The 26,919-nt window shown below is 41.8% G+C and overlaps 1 protein-coding gene across 4 annotated transcripts in view; it reads right to left on the bottom strand.

Moving 5' to 3' along the window:
• Positions 1 to 26,919, bottom strand: part of CLYBL (citramalyl-CoA lyase) — a 241,021-nt gene that overhangs the window by 83,880 nt on the left and 130,222 nt on the right. For all 4 annotated transcript variants that reach the window (XR_014298064.1, XM_082675686.1, XM_082675687.1 and 1 more), the window contains exon 2: positions 17,021 to 17,207. Coding sequence is in view for 3 of the 4 variants with exons in the window: in XM_082675686.1 (XP_082531812.1) it covers positions 17,021 to 17,207 (187 nt within the window). In the remaining variant the exon portion in view is untranslated. The remainder of the gene's footprint in view (positions 1 to 17,020; positions 17,208 to 26,919) is intronic.

A 26,919-nucleotide genomic window follows, 5' to 3' on the forward strand; every position in this document is an offset into this window, starting at 1 on the left:
GGCCACTTTGTTTATCAATAAACAGGAAGACAGTTAGACTATAATTTTCCTGCCTAGTACTGGTAGCCAAAAGGAAATGCTGGCAGCTTGGTAGTACTGAGTTCCAGTTGCATCAAAACCCAATTATTATTGTAATAATGTATGGGTGTTTGCAAGTTGCACAGGCGTGCTACACATGTCCCCAGAATCATGTGAAACATATTGGCAGAGAATGAGCTTGGTGATACACAGACTAAGGGGAGCTGTCAAAATAGGCTGGTCCTCCAAGGGCTCAGCTGTGGAGTGTTATTTAGAAACACACAGGCTGGAGTTAACATGGCAGATATGGAAGTCTTCTACATGTTAATACAACACAGCAAAAACATGGCTTGACTAAAATCAAACAACACACAGACTCTGAAATGGGAAATTTGATTGGAAAATGCTATAATTGCCACTACAAGCTCTGTTACCACAGAATACTTGTACACCCTTTAAAAGAGATGTTCAGAGTTATTTTCATGTCAGTGGAGCTCCCTTCCTAAGATACTACAAGATACCAAATCTAAAATATAGTGCAAGATCCCCAATCTCACATGCAATAAAAATTTAATCATGCATGTGTTTAGGCATTCGAATTGCCCAAATCATGACCTTAGTTCTTTGTTTCATTTTGTCTGTATAGATGCACTATAAGAAATTAAGATACCCTCCAAGCTTCATATAGCTTCCAAACAGGGCATAACAAATACAAAATACAAAGGGACTATAATTTCCACAACACAATGCTTCTACTAATGTTGAGATAATACATGGGCGAATAATAGTTTATCATTATACTGACCACATGTAACTCACTTATTCATCAAATGTTTGCTGAGCACCTACTATATACCAGGCACTATGGTAAGCTGCAGGGTATAAAATGGCACCCTCTTCACAACGCTGACAGTCTAGCAGGGAAGCAGACACAGGACAAGTCATTACATTAAGGTGTGATGACTGTTATAACAGGGTAGGTGAGCACCCAAGCCATCCTTACTGCTGTGTCTGACTCTCCAAGGTACCAACCCACAGCTACCTACCCTGGCAACTCGAGGTAGGGGACTGTGGCTCAATTCTGCTCAGGCAATACATGGACAAGTGAAAATCTGGCAGGTTCTGTATGGCTCTGTTAATAAGTCTCATTAGCAAGTGTAGTGGCCAAAAGTGCATCATAGGGTATGAACTGCCTGGCTTCCCTACTTGTTAGCTGTGTGCCCTTGGGCAAGTTTGTTAACCTCTCTGTATTCCATTTTCCTTGTAAGCCAATGGGGATAATAATAGTACCTCTTTCATAGAGTTTCTGAGAGCATGAAATAAGTTACTCCAGGCAAAGCAGTTAGAAATAGTGCTGATACACAGAAAGTACTATGTACTCACTAAATGTTCTCCAGTATTGGTCTTGGACCATCTTCAGCACCACGGTCAGCTCCAAGAGGCCTGGTCCTCTTTGGAAGGGCAGAGCTGGAAAGAATGATTGTGGGAAACTGCCTTCCGCCCAGGAATGGGCCAAAATTCAAGGAGGCTGTTGTCATCCAGACCACTCAGGAGGAGGTGTGATAATGCCTGTCCCCCATCTGACCCTCAAAGTTGAAGATGTATATATGCAGTATGTCTCCTGGGGAAATACGGGAAAAACCCAGTCATGGCTTTTAGTCCAAAGAGCCATGACTGCCCTAACCACTGGGAGTTCTTGATCTGGTTCTCCCTAACCTTCTTATGACTGCAAACTTGGGCACTTCATACCCATTTCAAACTCACTTTGCTCTCACAGACTACTTGGAATAGTTTTTTCATTTATTGGCCCTGTCTACTCTGCCCTCTCCCATGCATCTATCCATCCACAGCTCTAGGGAAGAGAAGCTCTTGAAATCCCCTGTGCTGTGAAGACCTGCACCAGTTGGGCCAGACCATCAGCCTTCCCCTTCTAGTAGGGAAGGGGGATTAGATGGTGTGGATAAAAGGCTTAGTGGAACAGCCTATTGGTGCTCAATCCTAGGTTTACTCTCCTATGCTGTATTGGAAAAACTTGAGTCTTTCAGAAGCTCATGTTTATCTGAGGCCAGCCCCTTGGCTCATCTTTCTCTTGGTTTTTGCTCTTCTGACCGGTGTCTAGGAAGGTCTTTTTGGTCTTATTATCTGGAGCTAATCAATACTTTGCCCAAGAATATGCTGCTGCTTAGACTAGATCTGGCTGGGAATTCAGAGCACAAGTGTTAACTTTTGGAGGTTAATTTTTTTTTTTGCAGTACGCGGGCCTCTCACTGTTGTGGCCTTTCCCGTTGTGGAGCGCAGGCTCAGTGGCCATGGCTCACGGGCCCAGCCGCTCCACAGCATGTGGGATCTTCCCGGACCGGGGCACGAACCCGTGTCCCCTGCATCGGCAGGTGGACTCTCAACCACTGAGCCACCAGGGAAGCCCTGGAGGTTAATTTTTGATCAGTGAATGGCTAGTGCAGTTGCATCAAATGGGAAAAAATTGCAAAAACATTTCTGAAACAGACACCATACCTTTAGTAGAAGGCAGGCTATGTCTTGGGTTAATTCATGACTTGGCACTTGCCCCTGACTAATCCACAGTTTCATTTTCTTTTCCCTTTAAAACACCATCTTTCCTAACCTACAGAGCAAGTATTGAATGTGAATTAAACTATCACCACCCTGAGAAGCTCTGATGTACTTGAAAATATACGGCAAAAGTAGAACATTATTTCTTTAAAAAAATTTTTTATTGAAGTATATAGTTGATTTACAATGTTGTGTTAATTTCTGCTGCACAGCAAAGTGACTCGGTTATACATATATATATTCGTTTTCATATTCTTTTCCATTCTGGTTTATCACAGGATATTGAATATAGCTCCCTGTGCTATACAGTAGGACCTTGTTGTTTATCCATCCTATATATACCAGTTTGGATCTGCTAATCCCAAGCTCTCAATTCTTCCCACCCTCCCCCTCCCTCCCCCTTGGCAACCACAAGTCTGCTCTCTATGTCTGTGAGTCTGTTTCTGTTTGGCAGATATATTCATTTGTGTTGTATTTTAGATTCTACATATAAGTGATATATAGTATTTGTCTCTCTTTCTGACTTACTTTGCTTAGTATGATAATCTCTAGGTCCATCCATGTTGCTGCAAATGGCATTATTTCACTCTTTTTTATGGCTGAGTAATATTCCATTGTATATATATACCACAATTCTTTATCCATTCATCTGTCAATGGACATTCTGGTGTTTCCATGTCTTGGCTATTGTTAAGTAGTGCTGCTATGAACATAGTGGCGCATGTATCTTTTTGAATTAAGAGTTTTATCTGGGTATATGCCCAGGAGTGGAATTGCTGGATCATATGGCAACTCTATTTTTAGTTTTTTGAGGAACCTCTATACTCTTTTCCATATTGGCTGCACAAATTTACATTCCTATCAACAGTGTAAGAGGGTTTCCTTTTCTCCACACCCTCTCCAACATTTATTATTTGTAGACTTTTTAATGATGGACATTCTGACAGGTGTGAGGTGGTACCTCATTGTAGTTTTGATTTGCATTTCTCTAATAATTAGTGATGATGAGCACCTTTCCATATGCCCATTGGCCATCTGTATGTCTTCTTTGAAGAAATGTCTGTTTAGATCTTCTGCCCACTTTTTGATCGGGTTGTTTGTTTTTTTTTGTTATTGAGTTGTATGAGCTGCTTGTGTATTTCGGAAATTAAGCCCTTGTTGGTCGCATCACTTGCAAATATTTTCTCCAGGTCCATAGGTTGTCTTTCTGTTTTGTTTATGGTTTCTTTGGCTGTACAGAACCTTGTAAGTTTGATTAGGTCCCATTTTTAAATTTATTTTTATTTATTTATTTTTTTGAAGTACGTGGGTCTCTCACTGTTGTGGCCTCTCCCGTTGCGGAGCACAGGCTCCGGACGCGCAGGTTCAGCGGCCATGGCTCACGGGCCCAGCCGCTCCGTGGCATGTGGGATCTTCCCGGACCAAGGCACGAACCCGCGTCCCCTGCATCGGCAGGCGGACTCTTAACCACCGCGCCACCAGGGAAGCCCCATTTGTTTATTTTTGATTTTATTTCTATTGCCTTGGGATACTGACCTAAGAAAACATTGGTACAATTTACGTCAGAGAATGTTTTGCCTATATTCTCTTCCAAGAGTTTTATGGTGTCATGTCTTACATTTAAGTCTTTAAGCCATTTTGAGCTTATTTTTGTGTATGGTGTGAGGGTATGTTCTAACTTCATTGATTTACATGTGGTTGTCCAACTTTTCCAATACCACTTGCTGAAGAGACTATCTTTTCGCCATTGTATATGCTTATCTCCTTTGTTGAAGATTAATTATCCATAGATGTGTGGGGATATTATTTCCTAATTGTCTCTCTAAATCAGAATTTTAAATTCTGCCTTAAAATATACCCACTAGGGGCATTCACTTTATTATACAGCAGAAACTAACACAACATTGTAAAGCAATTATACTCCAATAAAGGTGTTTAAAAAATATATATATATATATCCACTAATTTATTATTGAAAACATGGTGTATTTAATACTTTGATATGAACTGTGGCCACTTAAATAAGAAAACTTGAAAAAAACACCATTCTTTGATATCAAGCATGTTGCACTGCAAGATTTCACGCTGCAGCCCCTTTATTTTGGCAGTGGCTATGTGTACTTGGTTCTTTAGTCACAGAGATTTAGCAAACTGAAACCTCTTGGGCTTATTTTGTGAAAATCACCACTGGTCCCCTGTTTAAAAAGAACAGATTTTAATTGGTAACCAAAGTTGGAATAAGCAAGTTTACTGGTTTTCACTATAGTCTCCAAGCTATTTCTTAGTTTATTTCAGAGGAAATGGCTACAGTTTCCACTTTTATAAAGTTTCCGTTCATTTAAGCTGATTTCCTTTCTTTCACCCTTAATTTTGAGCTGGACCTCAACCATCTGTTTCATTGCCTAGGCCTGGCCTTTCCATAGTCAGGTATATCATGTTATAGATTATACTCAGTCTTAATTAGATTCCTAGAAATTGCTGGAAAAGATATTACTGGCAACTTGAAGCCTGCACCTCTTTGTAAAGATATTTTGCTGAGCTTATTAAATGGAAATTGCTGGCAGTTAATAGAGATATTTGAATCCTTGCACTAAGAAGATGCCCGTATGAAGAATAAAACGAGGGGGAAAGAGGTGGGTTTTTTGTTGTTGATTTTTACCAATTACTCCACAAAAGGGAAAGACTATTTAAGGGTATGAAGAGATTAATAAAAGACTGAAAACATTTTACTGCTTGTATGAAAACTTGGATAGGTTTTTATATCAGAAGCTTTAAGGATCAAAAAGAATTTACAGAGTTCCTAAGCACAGTTCAGCTCTCCATACTGTTCCCACAAGACTCAAAGACACCCCAGTTCCTAGTGAAGGAAACTCCCAAGCTCTCAAGTCTTTTTTAATAAAAGCAAGGTCCCTGGGAGAGGAGCCTTCCCATCCTAATTTCACTCCCCTACTGAAGAGGAGTTAGCTCCCCACGCCCTGTATACATTTAATCATTCACTGCACATCAGTTAGCTTTCTGCCTGTTGGGAGAACACACCTCCTCGCTACTCTACTAATTTATTTCAACTAAAGTGACAGCACAGGAGTATTTAAAAGTTAACCAAGTGGGAACTTCCCTGGTGGTGCAGTGGTTAAGAATCCACCTGCCAGTGCAAGGGACACGGGTTCGAGCCCTGCTCCGGGAAGATCCCACATGCCATGGAACAACTAAGCCCGTGCGCCACAACTACTGGGCCAGCGTGCTGCAACTACTGAAGCCTGCGCTCCTAGAGCCCACACTGGGCAACAAGAGAAGCCCATGCACCACAACTAGAGAAAGCCCACGCGCAGCAATGAAGATCCAATGCAGCCAATAAATAAATTAATTAATTTAAAAAAAAGATAAAAAAAATTTAACCAAGTGGATTTGTGTGTGTATATGGTAAGTGTAAGTGGTGGTTTAGCATCTACATACTTGTGTGTGTGTGTGCGCACACATGTGCACAAAAGGAAGCCAAATGAGAGAGCACAAATTAGAGAGAATACGTAAGCTCAGGGTAGAAAAAAGGTTTACATCTGTGTGGCAATTAAAGGCATTACAGGGGCTTCCCTGGTGGCGCAGTGGTTGAGAATCTGCCTGCCGATGCAGGGGACACGGGTTCGAGCCCTGGTCTGGGAGGATCCCACATGCCGCGGAGCAACTGGGCCCGTGAGCCACAACTGCTGAACCTGCGTGTCTGGAGCCTGTGCTCCGCAGCAAGAGAGGCCGCGATAGTGAGAGGCCCGCGCACCATGATGAAGGGTGGACCCCGCTTGCCACAACTAGAGAAAGCCCTCGCACGGAAACGAAGACCCAACACAGCCAAAAATAAATAAATTAATTAAAAAAAAAAAAGATAATTGGTGACCTCTGAAAAAAGAAACAAAACAAAAGGCATTACAGAGGAACTCAAGAGTTAACTGGTTTAAAAAAAAAAAGTTAACTGGTTTAAAATGATGAGTGTCAGGAAATCTATTTACATTAACTGAAGATTAATGATAAGCCAACAACCTTGACTGATATTCCGTGTTTCTTAAAGAGCAACTCACACTTGCAAATGGATGACTCCCGGGTTCTACAGAGTCTGACAGGTAACTGTAGGAGTTCCTGGTATGAATTACTGTTTGTGAAGAGTACTTAGAAAGGGGCTTATTGTGGGGTACAAAGCCGTACTCCCCTCATCTCTGCGGTGTTGCTTCCAACTGTCTCTCCACAACCACAACCCTTTGGTCCTTACGTATGTCCTGGTATCCAGGATGGGTGGAGGGAGCTGGAGCAATCAAAGAACATGGCCCAGTGGGGGTGATCCTGTGGGGTTTCTGAAGCACTGACTGCTGCTTAGAAGGCAAATAGCTTTGCCTTGCTTTTCATGATAGAGGGCAGCTTCAACAAGATGGCCTAGGTCCTGGCAGCCCTAGGTCCTCTGCATGCAGAGCAGGTTGTAGGGAAGGTAGCTGCTGCTCCAACCCCCCACTGACCAGGGGCTCCCCTCAACTGCTGAGGGCACCTCTCCTCAGACACCACAGCCCCAGCCCCGGGCCATCCTTCTCCCTCTGTACACCATAAATGAGAACAGCATTGTACATGGGGTTGCTCAGGACCCAGACCCCAGCCCAGTGCTTCTTTGCTCTGAGCTGTTGCAGGGGAATGCCTTCACAGTGTTGGCCACCTTCCTCCATCCTTTTCTTACTCCCTTTCTGTCAAGTACCCAGCACGGAAATACAAAGTAAAAACCTATTGCTTAGCTGCTTAAGAAAGATTATTTTCTCTTTGTTTTCCTGAGGAAAAAAATAAGTAAGATCTTTCTAAGACAGCTGTTTCTAGCCCCCTAGTGTTAAGAAACCTTTGAGGGAGCTTGAAAGAAAAAGTGGTATTTTGCTGTCTCTAGAGTCTTTTCTTTGTCTACCAAAGTTGAGGGAGAAGGTTAAAAAAATAGCAAAACTTGCAAACTCCATGACATTTAGAGCAAAAACCTATCTGTGCCAGCATATTACCCTGAGAGTCAGGAATCTAAAGTACGGAATCTAAAGTCAGGAATCTAAACCCTGGCATTCTAAGCAATCATCAGTGACTTGAACTGATGCATCAGACTCTTGGCCAGGGGTACAGCTAAGACAATTGCTATTTAGGTATTTATGAAATATTCATACAACACTTGTTATGTGCCAGGCACTGCTCTAATCACTTTATAAATACCCATTTAATATAATTCTGTTGTGGTAGATATTATTGTTACCATTATTACCTTTATTTTACAGAAGACGAAACTGAGGCACAGAGAGGTGGGGTAATTTGTCCAAGGTCACGGAGTTAGGACAAGATGATGCCAGAATCCAGACACCAGAATCCGACAGTCTGGCTCCACAGTCTATGCTCTTGACCATCAAGTTATGTTCCTCTACTTGAAAGAGACATCTCAAGGAACATGCTAAATATCCATTCTCCTAAATTTTCTAAGCTTTATTTTTTTTTAAATGACACCTGCTTTTTTTCTTTTTTTAAAGCAATTATTTCTATAGCACTTGCAAGTTTACAAAATGCTTTTCTATTTGAGCCTCACAGCTGGCCTGGTGGTGGGTAGTGTAGGTTTCATTATCATCAATCTCATGGGACAGATAAAGAAACAGAGGCTCATGAGATTACAGGACTCAAGTTCCCTGGGTAGAGAGTGTTAAAATTGGGAAATTTAAATGAGCCATCTGTTGTCAAGCACTCTACCCTTTCCACTGAACCAGGTTGCTGGTCTCAAGTCAAGTTGCCCGTGAGTGACATCCCAGATTTTGCTAGGTTAAGTTCCCTTAGAAAAGCCTTCCTCGAATCACAACTCAGAGTTCCTCCTTTGGCTTCCGGAAGAATCAATGTAAGACACTCACGATCTTAAATTCCGAATATACTCCTGCTCTTTACAAATCAAATTAGGAAAAAATCAGACTATGTATAAGTTGCTTCTGTCCTTCAGAGGGGAACCTTCTCTCAGGAACTATTAGAGGGTGTCCTCACCCAAACAGGGAAATATACACAGATATAAAGAGTCACAGAATCCAGAAAACAGGATATCCAACCCAACAGAGAGGCAAAGGGAATTCCCAGGGTGGTGGGAAGGGAGAGTTCAGGATTCCAATTGTGCTGCAGGCCTGAAGGACAAGTAGTTCAGACTTGAGGGGATCAGAAGAGTCAAGGAGAGATTTCTCCAAGAAGATGAAACTAATAAAATATCAGATGCTTCTAAACACATTAAGAGGAGATTTAGACAATTAGTGAAGATGTGGGTGTTGAATTAGCGACAACTGAATAGAAAAATAAGCCAGGGGAAAAAACAGATAATTATGAACTCCAGGGAAAACAACAGGTTGGCAGAAAAGGAAAGGTGGGGACTTCCCTGGCGGTCCAGTGGTTAACACTCTGAGCTTCCAAAGCAGGGGGCACAGGTTTGATCCCTGGTTGGGCAACTAAGACCCCACATGCCGCACTGCACGGCCAAAAAAAAAAAAAAAAAAAAAGGAAAGGTGATCAGTTTATTACTATGTGACTCAACTCTAATACTTTTTACACTGAATACCAATCTCATCAAAGTTACATATAATTGTATTGGGACAAGTGAAGGATGGGAAAGGTTCACATGTGATGGGGACAGGGTGGTAGCAGGAGGGAAAGATAACTCCCATAGCAGGGAGTCAGTATCATGCCTGAAGTTGAGAAAATAATTCAAAAAGTGTATTATTTAGAGATATGGGAATAAATGCCACAAGAATAAGCTAGAAGAGATAAAAGGGATTATCTCTGGAGAAGGGAATGGAATAATGATTAGGGGCTGCTTTATTTCACAACGATTTGACTCTTTATATGTAAAAATAAATTTTACACTAATTTTTTTAAGTTTATAATTTAAAAATTTTAAAGGATGGGTACTTTACTTTTGGCAATATGGCAGACTACATTCTCTGAAGGGCCGACAGCTATAAAATGGATACATTTCAACAAAAGTACTTTTAAATGCATTGCTGGGCTCATAAGAACATAAGGACCAATGTAAAACAACAACAACAAAAAATGAATTCTGATTTATGAGGAGTCAGAAAAATAAGAAAGCTAGGAACCAAATACCTATATCAGAACTGTTATCAGGATACTAGCCTGAGATCACTGCAAAGCTGAGGAGAATAAACAAAGACTCCAGATTAATAATATCCCTGACTCCCAACAGAAGCAAATACAAACTCTCTTTAGAGGAAAATCTTCCTACTCTAGGCCCTTGGGATTCCCAAGAAATAATTCCAATCAATATGGGTTCATACCATGAGTATGAGTCACTGAACAACAAAAAGCAATTTAGATGCAAAAATACTGAAATTATCAGATTCAGAATGTACCAAACAGATATGAAAAAGAATCAAATGGAAGTTCTAGATATGAAAAATACAATCATTAAAATTGAAAACTCAGAGGATGGGTTAAATAAACTGGACAAAACTGATGGGACAATTAGAAAAATGTTGATTAGATATGAAGAACTCACCCAGAATGTGGCAGAGACAGAAAAGGAGATAGAAAACATGGAAAGATAGTAAGAGACAAGGAGGATAAAACAAACATTTCCTAATATGTCTACTTGGCATCTCTGAAGGAAAGAACAGAAATGATGGACTAGAAGTGATATCTGAAGTGCTAATAGTAGAAATTTTATAGAACTGATAAAAGACATGAGTACACAAATACACAAAAAAACCACTTACACCAAGCAAAAGGAAAGAAGGGGGAAAAGGAGGTAAGGAGACATACATCAATAACTACTCAAAAAAAAAAAAAAAAAAAAATAACTACTCAATATTTTAGCAAAACTTCAGTACACGAAAGGCAAAAGATCTTCAGCACAGCCAAAGAAGAAAAGACAAATAACCTAGTTTTTAAATTTGACAATGGAGTTCTCAATAGCACTAATAGTAACCAGAAGGCAATGGAATAATATCTTCAAAGTTCTGAGAGCAAATATCTGTTGATCTAAATTTGTCTACCCAGGCAAACAATGAAGACATTTCAAATAAACAAAAACTATGAGAGTTTACTATCAACAAACCTTCGCTATAGAGAAATTCTGAAGGGTGAACATCAGGAGAAAGAAAGATAACCCCAGAAAGAAGGTCTGAGATACAAGAAGGAATAATGATCAGAGAAAGTGGTAAAATATGTAGCTTAATCTAAATTAACAACTGTACATATAAAATAATGATATAGTAACAATGTAAAATTCATGGGATTAAAAAGAGATAACTGAAATGTTCGTTAAAAATAATATAAATTGGTGAGGAAGATGATTGAATTTAAAGCTTTCTAAAATTCTTGTTTTGTCCAGGAAGAAGATACAGGTTAATTTTAGGCTCTGTTAAGTATATTTGGTAAAATTTCAGGAGTAACCGATAAAAATTAGAAACATAGCCATAACTTCTAAACTAAGAGAGGAAAAAATGGACTAAGGAAATAAATCAAAAAAGTCAAATAATCTTTAAAAGGCAAGAAAAGTTAGAAAAAGAGGGAATTCCCTGGCAGTCCAGTTGTTAGGACTCTGCACTTTCACTGCCATGGGCCTGGGTTCAATCCCTGGTCGTGCAACTAAGATCACATAAGCTGCGTGGTGTGGTCCCCCCAAAAAAGAAGAGAAACATAGAACAGGTGAGAAAAACGGGTCAAATATAATGGCATATTTAAATCTAAATTTATTAGTAACTATATTAGAAGTGGCTTAATGTTCCAGTTAAAAGACACAGATTGTCTACATGAATGTAAAACTTTTAAAACAACAGGAGACATACTTAAGTCATAAAGATATGGAAAAGTTGAAACAAAAGGCTGAAAACAATATACTGGGCAAATACTGATCAAAAGAAAGCTGGTGGGGACTTCCCTGGTGGAGCAGTGATTAATAAATCTGCCTGCCAATGCTGGGGACACGGGTTCAATCACTGGTACGGGAAGATCCCACATGCTGCGGAGCAACTAAGCCCATGTGCCACAACTACTAAGCCTGCGCTCTAGAGCCTGTGAGACACAATGACTGACCCCACGTGCCACAACTACTGAAGGCCACGTGTCTAGAGCCCGCGCTCTGCAACAAGAGAAGCCACCACAATGAGAAGCCCACACACCGCAACCAAGAGTAGCCCCCGCTCGCCGCAACTAGAGAAAGCCCATGCGCAGCAACAAAGACCCAACGCAGCCAAAAAAAAAGAAAGAAACCTGGTGTGTTCTTATCAGATCACATAAACTTTAAAGAAAAAAGCGGGCTTCCCTGGTGGCGCAGTGGTAAAGAATCCGCCCGCCAATGCAGGGGACACGGGTTCGAGCTCTGGTCCAGGAAGATCCCACATGCCATGGAGCAACTAAGCCCCTGCGCCACAACTACGGAGCCCATGTGTCACAACTACTGAAGCCCGCATGCCTAGAGTCCGTGCTCCACAACAAGAGAAGCCACTACAATGAGAAGCCCACACACTGCAACGAGGAGTAGCCCTCGCTCTCCACAACTAGAGAAAGCCCGCGCGCAGCAACGAAGACCCAATGCAGCTAAAAATAAATAAATTTATTTAAAAAAAGACTGAAATATAATCAAAACAAAGCAGTGTTGTTAAAAATAATTAAAAAATAAAGAAAAAAGCATTACAGGGGATGAAGAGGGTCAGTGCATAATAATAAATAATTCAATATACGAGGAGGATATAATAATTTTAAATTTGTATAATAACATAGGCTCAAACTATCAGCAGCAAAAATTGACAGAACTACAGGGAGAAACTGGCAAATTCTCCATTGGAGGGTAACTTTCAACTAGGCTCTTAATTATTAATATATCAAGCAGATGAAAATCATTAAAGATTTAGATATTGGAACAATATAATTAACAGACTTGGTCTAACGGAAAATACATAGAACTCTGCATCTAGTAAACAGACAATATACATTCTTATTAAGTATACATGAAACATTTACAAAAATGGCTCATGTAATAGGCCATAAAGCAGAACTCAATAAGTTTCCCAAAATCAGCATCATTCAGATCACATTCCCTAACCATCATGCAACCAAGCTTGAGGTCAGCAACAAAAGAATAAATTAAAAACCTCATATACACTTAGAGGGCTTCCCTGGTGGCGCAGTGGTTGGGAGTCTGCCTGCCGATGCAGGGGACATGGGTTCGTGCCCCGGTCCGGGAAGATCCCACATGCCGCAGAGCGGCTTGGCCCGTGAGCCATGGCCACTGACCTTGCGCGTCCGGAGCCTGTGCTCCGCAACGGGAGAGGCCACAACAGTGAGAGGCCCGCGTACAGCAAAAAAAAAAAAAACAAAAAAAACCGTAGAACCAAATGATAATAAAAAGTATGCATTCTTATAGACCTATCCTGTTAGATCACAATTTATTTTTTTTGCCTGTCTCTCCACTACCCTTTGACTCCTCTGTTGGGGACCATGCAGCCATCTTTGTTCTCCTCCTGCTTGCCATGGTGCCTGGTTGAGTAGGTACTCAATATTTAGTTAAATATTGAGTATTTTAAAATTTACATATTTAAACTTAAATATTAAATAAATTTAAATACTCAACTAAAATAGCAGCTCTGGAACCCTGCCTCTATCTATTTTACTCCTACCTTCTTGGCCTCATCCCATGTCATGGAGATTTCACCAGAAATCTGTGCATTACTTGGCTTATTTTCACTGTGTCCCAGCAAGCAGTGGCTTAGACAGCCCTGTATCTCCTCATGCATTTAACAATGAAAAGGAGATGATAGGAGGGTAATGGAGATGGTTTTTTCATCATCCATGTTTGGAAAGGTGAGCTGGTAGCGCCATCCTTGACATGAAGGAGCTGCTTAAACACAAATTGGATTAACAAAACAGGATTAGAGCCTGCTGGAAGGTGTTATATACTTATAAACTGCTCTGTGGAAGCTCCTCTTGTTTTCATTACAAGCCCATACTCCACAGAGTCAGTCAAATGAAATATGGAATTAGTCAATTACTAAAAAAGAAATGAAATATCTAAAATGAAGTGACTAAGTTTTAATAATGCCAAGAAAGTTGAATTAGGCAATAATAGTTCAGTTTAGCAAAACCATAACTAGATCATTTGAAATGACAGTTTTAACACGGTAAGAAATAAACTCACTGAAAATGGTCTCTATTCTATCTCCTCCATCAAGAGGAGTAATATTCAAACAAAAATATGATTAAGAGGTGATTTCAAGAAAGGAAAAATAATATGAGCTATGTGAGAAGTTTCAGACTTATCTGGACATTTCAAATGAATTGAAGTCCCTAGGTTTAAATGCATTAAAATCCCAAGACACTGAAAGAATCTGCAAATGTGAATCCGGCACTCCCGTCCGTAATCTTTGAGAAACTACGGAGTATACAAAGGTGCCAAAAGATAAAGAGAAGCCAAGGCACTAACTTTCTGAGAAAGGAGGAAAAGGTGAGTTATGTATGGAATATGCCAGCAGGTAAACTTGGAGCTGATTCCTGGCAAAAATTCTAGGAGGTTCAAATCTGCCATTTAATGACCCTGGACCCTGGACAAAACTTTGCTATAAGGAGTAAATGAAATAGTTAAAGCATTTATTATAGCACCTCTTACACGGAAAACTCTCGGTAGATGGTAGCTATTACCATTTTCGTCTCTCTAGCACTTCAAAGCAAAGGTGGTAACAACTAGGTAGTACTGACTAGGGTTCTTCAAGATCAAGTCTCATCTAACTAACCTCATTTTTCTGGCAAGGTGGAGTATGTGGAGAGAGAAGGTATTGCTAGGCCATGTAAATCAGGAAGGTGTCTTCATTTTGAAATGGAATTAAATAAAATCTCTTATACTATTCTTATGAAAAGACTGGATTTTAGGAGAGCTAGGTGACTGAATAACCATATTCACAGAACTGCTTCATGAACTTGACCTCTCCATGCTTGTTTCCTTATCTGTAGGAGTACTACTTACTTGGTTGTTATACAAATTAAAGCCCTTAGAACAGTGCCTGGCATTTAGTCACCATTATATAAATGTTTGTTAAATGAACTCGAACAGAAGTTTCTAGTGGCATGCTTGCAAAGCACTTGGCTCCAACCTCTTCAACACTTCTATCAGAAACTTGTTAAATTTTTCTAGTGTGCTGGTCAAATTCTCAGATGGTATAAATGTTGGATGATGAAATCAAAATCCAAAAAGACATTGACAGGCTAGGGCTATGAAATGAAATATATGAGAAAAAATTAGGGAAAAAAGTGTTTTATAAGTACTAGCCTGGCTTGCCAGAACTCTCTGTGGACAAGAAAGGGAAATTTGGTTGACTCCAAGTTCAGCATATATAAAACAGTGTGTCTGGCAATTAACGCAGTGGTTAAGAATCCATCTTGCAATGCAGGGGACGCCGGTTCGACCCCTGGTCGGGGAACTAAGATCCCACATGCCATGGGGCAACTAAGCCCACGTGCCACAACTATTGAGCTCGCGTGCCGCAAACTACAGAGCTCGCGCACCATAACTAGAGAGGAGCCCACGCATTGCAATGAAAGATCTCGTGTGCCACAACTACGACCTGACGCAGCCAAATAAATAAATAAATAAAAATAAATAAAGAAATTAATTTAAAAAAAGAGAGAGAGAACTGCAGCGCTTTGACTGTCTGGACATAGATGCCAAGATGGCGGGCACAACTTGCCCATCATAAACTTTTCTCTCCCCTGCTCCTCCTTAGGTTCCTCCTCAGTAGTGGCTCCGGGTATAAGGATGGCTTCAGAACACAGATAAACAGGAAATATGAGGTAGGAATGAACCATACTTCGAACTCATCTGGGTAGCAGGAAACATCCTCAGGTGGGAATAGGAAGATAGCCTCAAGGTTTGTGAAGAAATACAGTTAGAAGTTTATCAGGGCACCTAATGGCTCACTGTGCTACAAGCTAAAGTAAATTCCCCTCTAATCATGATTACCACAGGACTTATCTAATCTATTTCCTATAGGAAATCAAGCTACTCCCAGGTATTTTATCAAGCTTATTCCTTGTAATAATCCCTATCCCTGACAAAAGAAGATTTTGTCATCCCACAGTACAGATAAAAAATTGAGGCAAAGAAGTAAAGTGAATTGCCCTGGGTCACACAGAACTAGAATTACAACTTAGTATCTAATCTTAGAGTGCACTACATGAGTTTTGGAAGGGAGCATACTGGAATCATATTATGTCCTTCAAGAAAAGCCCTATTTACCTTAATCTCTGCGAGAAAGAAGATTAATTGCATTTTCCTTGGTGCATGCCAAAGATATTGAGTAGACGCTTTAAATTCCACATGTTTATTCTAATCCTTTCCCAAACACTTGTAAAGCCTTGCTTTGACCATTAGAAAGATGCTGTAAATTAACTTAAAAAAATAAGGCAAATATTTGTTTGCTAGAATCTCTAAGGAAAGCAATTAATCAAGAAAGTTGTATAGGACAACCACGCTATTTCAGGTCACCTAGGAAAAGAAACTATCCAAATAGATATAAATCCAGATGGCCAGCTCCTTCTGTGCCACCAGCCCCACAATCCATTCCCAGGCCAACCTCATTGTCTAGGGACTGGATACATGAAGGCTGAGGGAAAGCATGTGTTTAATTTTAAAAGTTCCATGCAAACTTCAGTTATTGTTAAAATAATTTATGTATTTCACCCAATTACTGAACAAATCTTTGTTCATTATAAAAACCTAGAAAAAGAAGTTAGGCAAATCAAAATGAAACAAAAAGCACCCACTATGCTACCAGCCAGTAAGAACCTTTTGTACCTATTTACAAATTGGGTATTTTCTACAACTCATTTCTCTGATCAGGCCGTGAGAAAATCAGCCAAAAGCTGTAACCTTAAGGTTCTGCGTGTAGTTTCTCTTTAATTAAGGAGGGAAAATGGTGACTCATCCATTGACATCTATCTTTTCTTTTATTGGCACTTGTCCCAGAAGAGATAAGGCCACTACACAATATACCTGGCAGTAAAAAAAAGAGATAAATTCCTAATTCCATCTTACTGGTCTGAAAAATTTACACCACAATTCTAGGATTAAGTCATTTACTCAAACCAGCAAATATCACAGCCAAAATGGATTGAGTGTCTATCTCTCTCTCTCTTTTTTTAAGTGTGTATCTCTTTATACACACACATAGTCACATATACTGAAGGCCATGATTTTAAATATATCTTGGCTGGATTCTTCCTGTCTCGTGGAGAAAAGAACATACACATTCAGAACCCACACAAGGGCTGGTCAAGAACACATCGATAATCAGAAAAAGGTGAGTACAGTAGACTCTTTCCAAATAGTGAGCAGTGCTACCAGGAGAGCACCAAATTTCAATTCATTTCTTTTTTCCATCATAAGGAAAAATCATGCCATTACCTTTTTGTTCACAGCCACACCATCCTCACAGTCGAGTACTGCACAATCCACATTCAGAGAGGGAATCTTCTTAATTTTCTTTTCATCATTTCCAGGAACATAGAGCACGGCCCTTCGCGGAATGTATTTGTGATTGGGTGAGGAACTGTACCCAAGCCTGGACACATCAGCTGCCAGAGATGCTTTCCTGCAGAAGACATAATTAGAATTAGTCAAGAATAGAATTCACTTACAAATTTTTGAAAAACCTTATTTTAATACAAAATTAAAATAGAAAACATGGATAATTTTTTTAACTTCTGGCAGAACATAATCACACATAACAACTAGGAAAACAATAATAACAGAAATAATCAAGCAACAGAATGTCATTTTGGCTGAGGTTTAAAAAATATATAATACTGTTTACTGACACAATCTTCTGAGAAAAGAAGGAAGGTGTAGCTATCTCTTCTTGGAAAAACACTTCCAGCATTAGTATGCTGTCCAGATAGCATCCATGGAGAAAAAAGTAAAGAAATTTACATCTAAAAGGTCCTAAAGAACAATACTATCTACAATTACATGAAAGTAAAAAGTAGAAAATGAACAATCTATGTAAACAAAGTCTATGGCTCTCTCCCTGACAATGAATCTTTTTAAGTAGACAAATAAGTGATTCAAGTTCAATTTTAACAACAGACAAGGATGGCTGGCTACTTCTTAAGTCAGCAAAGACCATTATTAGCTCTGTAATTATGGGCAACTTGATTGCTGGAAACTTCAGATCCTTCATCTGTAAAAATAATACTCATGTTGCAGGTTGCTGAGAAAATTAAGTTAAAGGAAATAATGCACATGAAGCGCTCAGCCGGAGCCTGGGGGTTATCAGCTTGATGTGGTAGGTGGGTGTAGCGGGAATGGCAGCCACTGCTGCTGTTCTTAATGGAGAAACTCTAGCTGTCAGTAGCCCTGCCTGCTCGTAAACTCTGCTCTCTCCCCGCTTCTCCTATTGTACTAAGTTTAGCCTCCTGTGGAAATAAGAGGAGTTGGCCAGAAGCTCCCTTGGCCCACCGCAGCCCTCTCCTCTAACCTGGTCCATAGTTTGGTCCCGTGAAAACCATGTTTTAGCCCATAACACATGGCAAAGGAAGGTGAAATCAGCTTTCACAATCAACACCAGTTACATAATTTGAATCACCTGTGCAAAATAAAAGTGCAGAGCCCTTGTTCAAAATTTATTGGGAATTTCAAGATGGCAACAGAAAAACATCACACAAAGCACCAGACCCTTCTAAGCATAGGGCCATCCGTGACTGTGCAGGTCACACATCCATGAAACCAGCCCTGCCCATAACAGATGGAGCTGTACGTCATGAAAATCCCAGTTAAAGAAAGGTGAAAGCCCCAGCAAACTGGATAACACCCTACTGTTCTACTCCCCCGGGGTAAACAGCACCATCCTTTCAAAAATATGCCAGCTGTATTCTTCATGAAAGCTCTTGACATTTAGTAGTTATCCTACGTTAATGCCATCAAATATTTTACACAGTTGTTAACATTTTGCCATGATTAGTGTGTCTTGTGACAATGTATCTCAAGAAAAAATCAGCGTCTTTTTGGTGGCCTATCAATTTTGTTAAGGGCCCCCTCATTCTTTCTTGAAGCTAACCTTAATTAAATCTAAAACGTGAGTCGAAGTCTTATTTTTCCATAACATAAGCATTGTGCTATGTGACATATGGTGACATATAGATGGGTTTTAAAAGTGTACATATATTACAAGACATTTATCTAATATTGATATTAAATATAGTATGGACAGATAATTGAAGAATTCCCAAAGTATCTGTCATCGTTTTATACTGATTAAAAATATCTGATTTATCTTAAAAAAGAGAAAATATAATGATGTAATAGCAACAACCACATTTTACTTATTCGTACTGGAAACCAGAATTTGCAACATATGCATTTCCTTTAAAATCGTAAAAATGCAATTAAAAGAGATGAAATTTTTATTTACCAAGAAATGCTTAAGGCAAAATCACTCCTCATGAGGATTTGCTGTAACTGCACATGTAAAAGCCAAAGACACCTTCATTTCATGAAAACTGAGATTTCCTCCATGCGAAATAGCTTCTGACTGCCAATTTGGATCCAGCCACTGTGATCTCCAAGCCACACCACCTGAATCTCAAAGCCTGAGACACTCAGACATGGCTGACAGGTCATACCACTGTCACATGCTAAGCACTAGAGCAAATCATTCCTAGGATGTTTATATATGATGTGTAATTTTCTAAAACAGATGATCATTTAAAAAATCTTCTGCCACTCGTAAGGATGTTTCTGGCTTCCCAGATAAAGTCTCCTATAATCATTGAAACATTATTTTCCTCTTATAATCCCCTGCTCAAAAATTGTCAACAGCTCCCCATTATCTACAGGATAGGTAGATATCTACCTACATTGAATGTAGGTAATGTAGTCTCAGCTGAGAGCCCTTTTCTCAATTTATATCCCACTATTCCCACGTTGCAACTATCTACCCTCGGAAAATTAGATTATGACTGTCCACATATGCTGTATTGTTTCCATTGTACCTTTGCTTCTGCTCGAAAAGTATTTCCCCTAGGTTTATTTGAAACTTACAGATCTTTCTAGCTTCAAGGTTTATTTGAAACTTACAGATCTTTCTAGCTTAGTTCAATGCCCACCTAACTGCGGAGTCTTTTTTGACCATTCATCTTTAGACTTTCTCATCTTTAAAAACAGCATTTATCACTGGTAACCAAACCAGAACCAGCAAAGGACTGGCTCTGCCATCATGGCTAAAGTTAATCGAGGGGCACATGCCTTCTGGAAAGCCAATGGATGCTACAAATCAAGACGCTTAAAAAAGTTTCCTGCTTTTTGACCCAGTAATTTCAAGTAATTTGACCCCATTCCTTTTGGGAATTGCTATAGATTAAATGTGTCCTCCCCAAAATTCGTATGTTGAAACATAATCCCCAGTATGATGGTATTTGGAGGTGGGGCATCTGGGAGGTGACTAAGTCACGAGGGCAGAACCTAGGAGAATAATGCCCTTATAAAAGAGACACCAGAGGGCTTCCCTGGTGGAGCAGTGGTTGGGAGTCCTCCTGACAATGCAGGGGACGCGGGTTCGTGTCCCAGTCCGGGAAGATCCCACATGCTGCGGAGTGGCTGGGCCCGTGAGCCATGGCTGCTGAGCCTGCGCTCCGCAACGGGAGAGGCCGCAACAGTGAGAGGCCCGCGTACCGCAAAAAAAATTAAAAAAAGAGATACTAGAGAGCTCCCTAGCCCCTTCTGTCATGGGAGGACTGTGAAAAGGCTGACATTTATGAACCAGGAAGTACATTATTATCAGACACTGAATCTTCCAGAGCATTGATCTTGGACTCCCCAGCCTCCAGAACTGTGAGAAATAAATTTCTGTTGTTTATAAGCCACCCAGTCTATGCTATTCTGTTACAGCAGCAGCCCAAATGGATTAAGACAGGAATCTATCTTAAGAAAATGAACAGGAATAAAACTACATATATATAATATTAAGAACTGAAAACAACCTTTAGGTCCAACAGTAGGATAAATTACAGTACCTACATTCAATGGAATATTATGCCATCATTAAAAATTGTGTTTATAAAAATATTTAATGTGAAGTGAAGATTGTTATTTTTAAACAGAGGATATAACATTACATATGCAATAACATCTCAACTTTATAAAAAATACAAAGAAAAATATCTGGAAGGAAATACATCAAAATGTGATTAGGGATGCCTCTGAATTTTAGAATTTGGGATTAAGACTTTTCTGCTTCCAGGGACTTCCCTGGTGCAGCAGTGGTTAAGAATCTGCCTGCCAACGCAGGGGACACAGGCTCGAGCCCTGGTCTGGGAAGATCCCACATGCTGCGGAGCAACTAAGCCCATGCGCCACAACTACTGAGACTGCGCTCTAGAGCCCACAAGCCACAACTACTAAAGTCCACGTGCCTAGAGCCTGTGCTCTGCAACAAGAGAAGCTACCGCATTGAGAAGCCCGTGCATAGCAACAAAGACCCAACGCAGCCAAAAATAAATAAACAAATAAAAGATTTTTCTGCTTCTGCACAGTTTTTTCCTATTTTGCACATTTACCAGAAGAAGCATCACTCTTTTTTAAAAAATCCTTTTATAATAGGCTTAAAACAAACCAATAAAATCACTTGACAGGTCTCAAGTGGCAGCATAATATGGTGGAGAGAATAAGAACCACCTATATGAAATTGCTGATATCTAACCATTTTGGCCTACAAAAATGCTAATTTTATGTGGTTCATGCCAATATTGTGACTGGCAGTCAGAAGATGGGGTGAGAAGCAAGCAAGAAATGTCAACTTCCTCTTAGGTGAGAAGCAACATAATAGCTGTCTCATACAGGGGAGAGCTCACCACAGGCAGTAAAGCAGTATGTACGTCCATAGCTACTATGATCATCTGACACCTGTCACCCACATGTGATGCTGGTCCGTGTAGACCAGCATCAGGAATCTTGTTGGACCCAAGTGCCCTCAACTAGATCACAAGCAACTGAGGGAGGGGAAGTCTTACGTCTCCCCCACGTTGCTTACCACAGGGTCTTGCAGACAAGAGCACAGAATTCCTGTTACCTCGTTACCCAACCAACGCCAGCTGTCCAGAAGTGGGTATGTAAGACTGATCTGCAACCACACTATCCTTATACTTCTTGGGCAAGAGTCAAGTTTTAGTGGTGATTACAGGTAGGAGGTCATTTTTATTCCCTCTCTCCTTTGCCATCCTGGAAGCTTTAACCCAACCCATGGCCTGTTGCTTCTCCTTTGTTTATCTCCTCCTTCCTGTAAATACAGATGACGTCCTAGTTTGGGGCCTCGTTCACCTTTACCGAGATGACTGTGGAAACCTCTTATTTATCCTCATTGCCTCCACTTTGTTCTCTTGTCCATACATTCAGTGAGTACTGAGGAAGCATGCACTGGGTGACCTGCGCAGGGTCTCCACTAGCACACCTGGCAGGTCCCTTTGTGCAAATTAGAAAAAGGTGTCCCCTCGAGCCTGCCAGCAGGTGGAAGGGCAAAGAGGTGCCGCCTGCTCCTGAGGCGGCAACTTTGATGCGTAGAGGAGAGCTGAAGCTCAGCCCCACGCGTGGCTTCTGTAGGCACCCTGATCAGGGCACAACCAACCGCACGAGATTGCCCTGACCGGCACTGTGCTGAGCACTGCAGGGAGGCGGCCCAAAAGATACAGGTCAAGTCCAGAAGGTCCAGGGAGGAACACCCAGAGGACGGCCTGCAAGCAGCTCAGGAAGGCTAAAGGTCTGTACAGAATGAAGCTTCAGGGAGAAAGATCAAAGGCAGCAAGACTGTTTGGAATAATAAGGAGGAGAAAGGTGTAGAGGGGGTTTGGGCTTCAGGTCCTGTTGCAGACTCTGAGGTCCCAGAGGGGGCTGTCACTGGGCAGATGGCAGGAGCCCGTCGTGGCTTCCCCAAACCTCCCTCCTCCCGTACTGCTGGCGTGTCCTCTCCTTCCCCCATCTCCGGCTGTTTCAAAATCTGTTCCCTACTTGAGTTGTGTTCAGCACTGACTACTGCGTATGAATACAATTGCAGTAGGTGCAAGATCTAACTTATTTTATTTTATCTTACATATTTGGAGTTAGGGCCTCTTGATAGTCAACATGTAAATATATTCAAACAATATGCAAAACAGGGGCATAAGATGAGTTGAAAAAAATCTGGTAGCCTTATGGTGAGTTCTCTCTACAGAGGGAATTTTTCTAGATAAGACATCCCTTGGCAGGTCTAGGGGTTCTTCTGGCTGGAGGGGGGTCCCTACTGGCCTTGTTTGGGTCTTCTCCCTTTCCTCCTCCACCTGATACCATTTATTAACCATTTATACCACAAGAGGCAGAGCTAGTCCCTAATACTGCTGGGGTTCTCCACCTGGGATTCAATATCACCACCACCTGGGGAGCTTTAAAAACTTGTCAATTCTGGACCCCACCCAGTGCAATCAAATTAAATTCACTGGTAATAGGGCCCAGGCTCAGTATATAATTTTTTTTCTTTTTTTTAGCTCTCTAGGTTCTTGCCACTTAAGTGAGGTGTTGCTATAGACCAGCTATGCTGGTCTCTTATCTGTTCTCATGTGAGACCCTCCCATGTCTCATGGGAGCAACTACCATCACCATGTGGGAAGTTGTTAGAAATGCAGAGTCTAAGGCTCCCACTGAATCAGAAGCTGCATATTAACAAATCTCCAGGGGACGCTTATCTCATGAGTTTGAGAATGCTGTTCTAGGCTGACTCAAACTCCGGGGCATAGTGGAATCACCTGGGGAGCTTTCAAATATGCTGACGCTAAAGCTCAGTCACAGAAATCCTGAAGTCATTGGCCTGGAGCAAGGCTGAAGCTCTGGAACTTAAAAGCCCCCTAGGTGATTCAGATGTATAGCCAAGTTGAAGGACCACTGTACTAGATGATCCCAATGTGTAGCCATTGCCCTAACGCAGGAAATTTTGCTCCAACGAAAACTTCTCTTAAGTGAGTCATATGTTACTATTATATACAAGTAGATGCTACGAAAGTAATAATAAAGTCGTAACTAAAAATGCAGCAAACTTGGGGGAAAAATCCATGTTTGAGGAAAAGTCTTTCTGATAAAAAAATGACAAACTGCTAACAATATTTGAAATAGCAGCAATAATTAAGCTAATGTCCATTTGAGGATCTGCCATTTGATATGTGACTTCTCATCCAAGCTAGTGGTTTCTTTACTTAGCTGATAGCTAGTACAGAGGTCTCTACTTTGGCTGCACATTACAATCACCTGGAGAACTTAGAAAAAGAAAAAAACCTCAGGCCACACTCCAGCCCAATTAAATCAGAGCCTTGTGGTGAGTCGCAGGCAACAGTGTTTCTTTAAAGCTTCAAGGGAGACTCCAAGGTGCAGCCAAGGATGAGAACCTCGGCACCATGGTTTCAAAGTACCACCAAAGTCTCTTACTCGTCCTAGAAAGGATCTGGGATTGCTGGACTTTAAAAGTTGCCAGCACGTAATCCTACCATATTTAGGCAGGGGAGCTGGGTACCAATTATGCAACTTCCCACTAATGAAGTGACTGGGAACGATAACTTTGAGAGGAATGGCAGTTTTCCTTGCTTGGAAACCATGATGCTGTACATGCCCACCCACTGAATCAGTAGCCATCATGTTAGGGTTTGGAAGTGGGGGGCCGGGGAGAGGGTGATCACCAAGAGTCCTTGCTGAGCCTGTAGTTCAAACTAGATTCTTAGATCAAGTCCATAGTGAATAGAAGGAAGTCTGCTAATTTCCAACAGCTTGAGGGTCCAAACCTCAAGCTCCCAGGAGGCAGAGTGAGCAAGGACAGGGCATGTGAAATAAAGGAAGTCCCTGCCAGTAGCAGGGACTAAGCTCGTCAGATGCTGAGAGAAGCTTGTGGGGGGAAAGCATGAGTGATGAAACTGGGGAATATTCTGCCTGGCTCCCACTCTTTAGGAACTTTCTATTTGTCTTCTGCAGTGAGGGATATATTGGGTTAGCCAAAAAGTTAGTTCAGGTTTTTCGTAAGATGTTACGGAGAAACCCAAACAAACTTTTTGGCCAACCCAATAGCTCCAGGGCTAGAAAATGCTCTACCCTTCCCCAACTTAGTTTCTCATGACCAGTGAGCCCTGAAGTAACAAAATAGTTGCATCAGAGGAGTTTTGCTGAAGCCAGTACTGGTGCCTCAGATTCGGGTATTACACTGCTGAATCTTACCCATTTATGTATTTTCCAAAAAGTCACATTTCCCCTTAGGTGGAGCCAGTGTAACTTAAATTTACAGCTTTCACAAAAACCACATGATCATCTCAGTAGATGTAGAAAAAAGCATTTGACAAAATCTTTTATGATTAAAACAGTCAACAAACTAGATTTGAAGGGGAACCACCAAATCCTGAGACAGGACTAAATTGAAGGCAGTAAAAACAGAATCCCAATTTAACAAATATCAATCCATCTAGCCTCTCGTTGGCTGAGAACTCTCCAGTGCTCCAGTAAAGTGTCCAACCTCATGCTGTTTTGCTTTTGAAGTTCTAATGAATTCATATTCCAGGAAAAGCCCTGTATATCAGACACTTTTACAAATGCTGACCCAACTCATGGTTGGCTTACTTAACAAATCTACTTTTGTTTAGGTGAAATGTGTTTATATAGTAATTGGAGTTTTAAAAATAGCAATTGGGTTTTTTGTTGTTGTTGTTTGTTTTTTTGCGGTATGCGGGCCTCTCACTGCTGTGGTCTCTCCCGTTGCGGAGCACAGGCTCCGGACGCGCAGGCTCAGCGGCCCTGGCTCACAGGCCCAGCCGCTCCGCGGCATGTGGGATCTTCCCGGACTGGGGCACGAACCCGTGTCCCCTGCATCGGCAGGTGGACTCTCAACCACTACGCCACCAGGGAAGCCCAGCAATTGGGTTTTAACGTTAACTCATATTTAGTTCTTGTTAGAAAATCTGACAGGCTTTTCAAAGTACATTGGTGAGGGACTTCCATGGTGGCACAGTGGTTAAGAATCCACCTGCCAATGCAGGGGACACGGGTTCGATCCCTGGTCCGGGAAGACTCCACATGCCGTGGAGCAACTAAGCCCGTGTGCGACAACTACTGAGCCTGAGCTCTAGAGCCCGCGAGCCACAACTACTGAGCCCACGTGCCACAACTATTGAAGCCCACACGCCTAGAGCCCGTGCTCCACAACAAGAGAAGCCACCACAGTGAGAAGCCCGCGCACCGTGACGAAGAGTAGCCCCCGCTCGCTGCAACTAGAGAAAGCCCGTGCATAGCAACAAAGATCCAATGCAGCCAAAAATAAATAAAATTTAAAAAATATATACATTGGTAAGTTGGGGAAGGGAGGATTTTATGTCAGCACACACAGGTCAGGAACCAGGGCGTGTTGGCTAGATGCTGCTTTCAACCCCAGATCTGATTCTAGTTTTCACTAGGTAACAAGTGATCACTAGGGGGTCAGATCCTTGGGAAAAGCACAAAGATAAACGAAGTCCCTGCAATTCTCAGGCGGTGACCACTCAGCCCTTGTCAGGTGGCTGAGGCACTGAGGGGCCAGAGTCCGTGCAGAGATGGGTAGAACGTGACCACATAGAGTGGGGAGCACAGGGGGCTTGGGCTATGGATCGGCCACTGAAGACCAAGTGCTTCCCGTGTCCTGGGAACCACCATGTGGGGTCACACAGCCGCCTCCCTAGGAAGCAAGGGCTACAGGAACTTGGCATTAGGAGAACTTCTGTCATATTCAGTGAGAGGGGACTTAGCCCTGTTCTCAGGGGGCTGAAGTGGATTCTCCTCCGGGTCTCCCTCTCCTCCCATCTTTTTTTTTTTTGTTTGGTACACGGGCCTCTCACTGTTGTGGCCTCTCCCGTTGCGGAGCACAGGCTCCAGACGCGCAGGCTCAGCGGCCATGGCTCACGGGCCCAGCTGCTCCGCGGCATGTGGGATCTTCCCAGAGCGGGGCACGAACCCGTGTCCCCTGCATCGGCAGGCGGACTCCCAACAACTGCGCCACCAGGGAAGCCCCTCTCCTCCCATCTTAAGTAAGCGGTACCCTTTCCCAGGGCCTCACAGCACCAGGCACTGAGGACCTGCACCACCTCTGGTGAGGCAGCCAACAGGCACCAGCAGGGGCTGGAGTTAGACCTGCTCTCCTAAGCCTGAGGTCAGGTTCGCAGGGGCGAGGGCTGGGCACCTGCATGGCCAATGCAGCACGCTCCAGCTCCCTCCCAGGCCCCTGTGGATCCCCCCGTGGGAGGATGCCTGGGTTTGCTTATCAGGATCCTGCTGCCTGGCCT

Source organism: Grampus griseus, assembly GCF_964374135.1.
Source record: "Grampus griseus genome assembly, chromosome: 18".
In the NCBI taxonomy this organism is placed as follows: domain Eukaryota; kingdom Metazoa; phylum Chordata; class Mammalia; order Artiodactyla; family Delphinidae; genus Grampus; species Grampus griseus.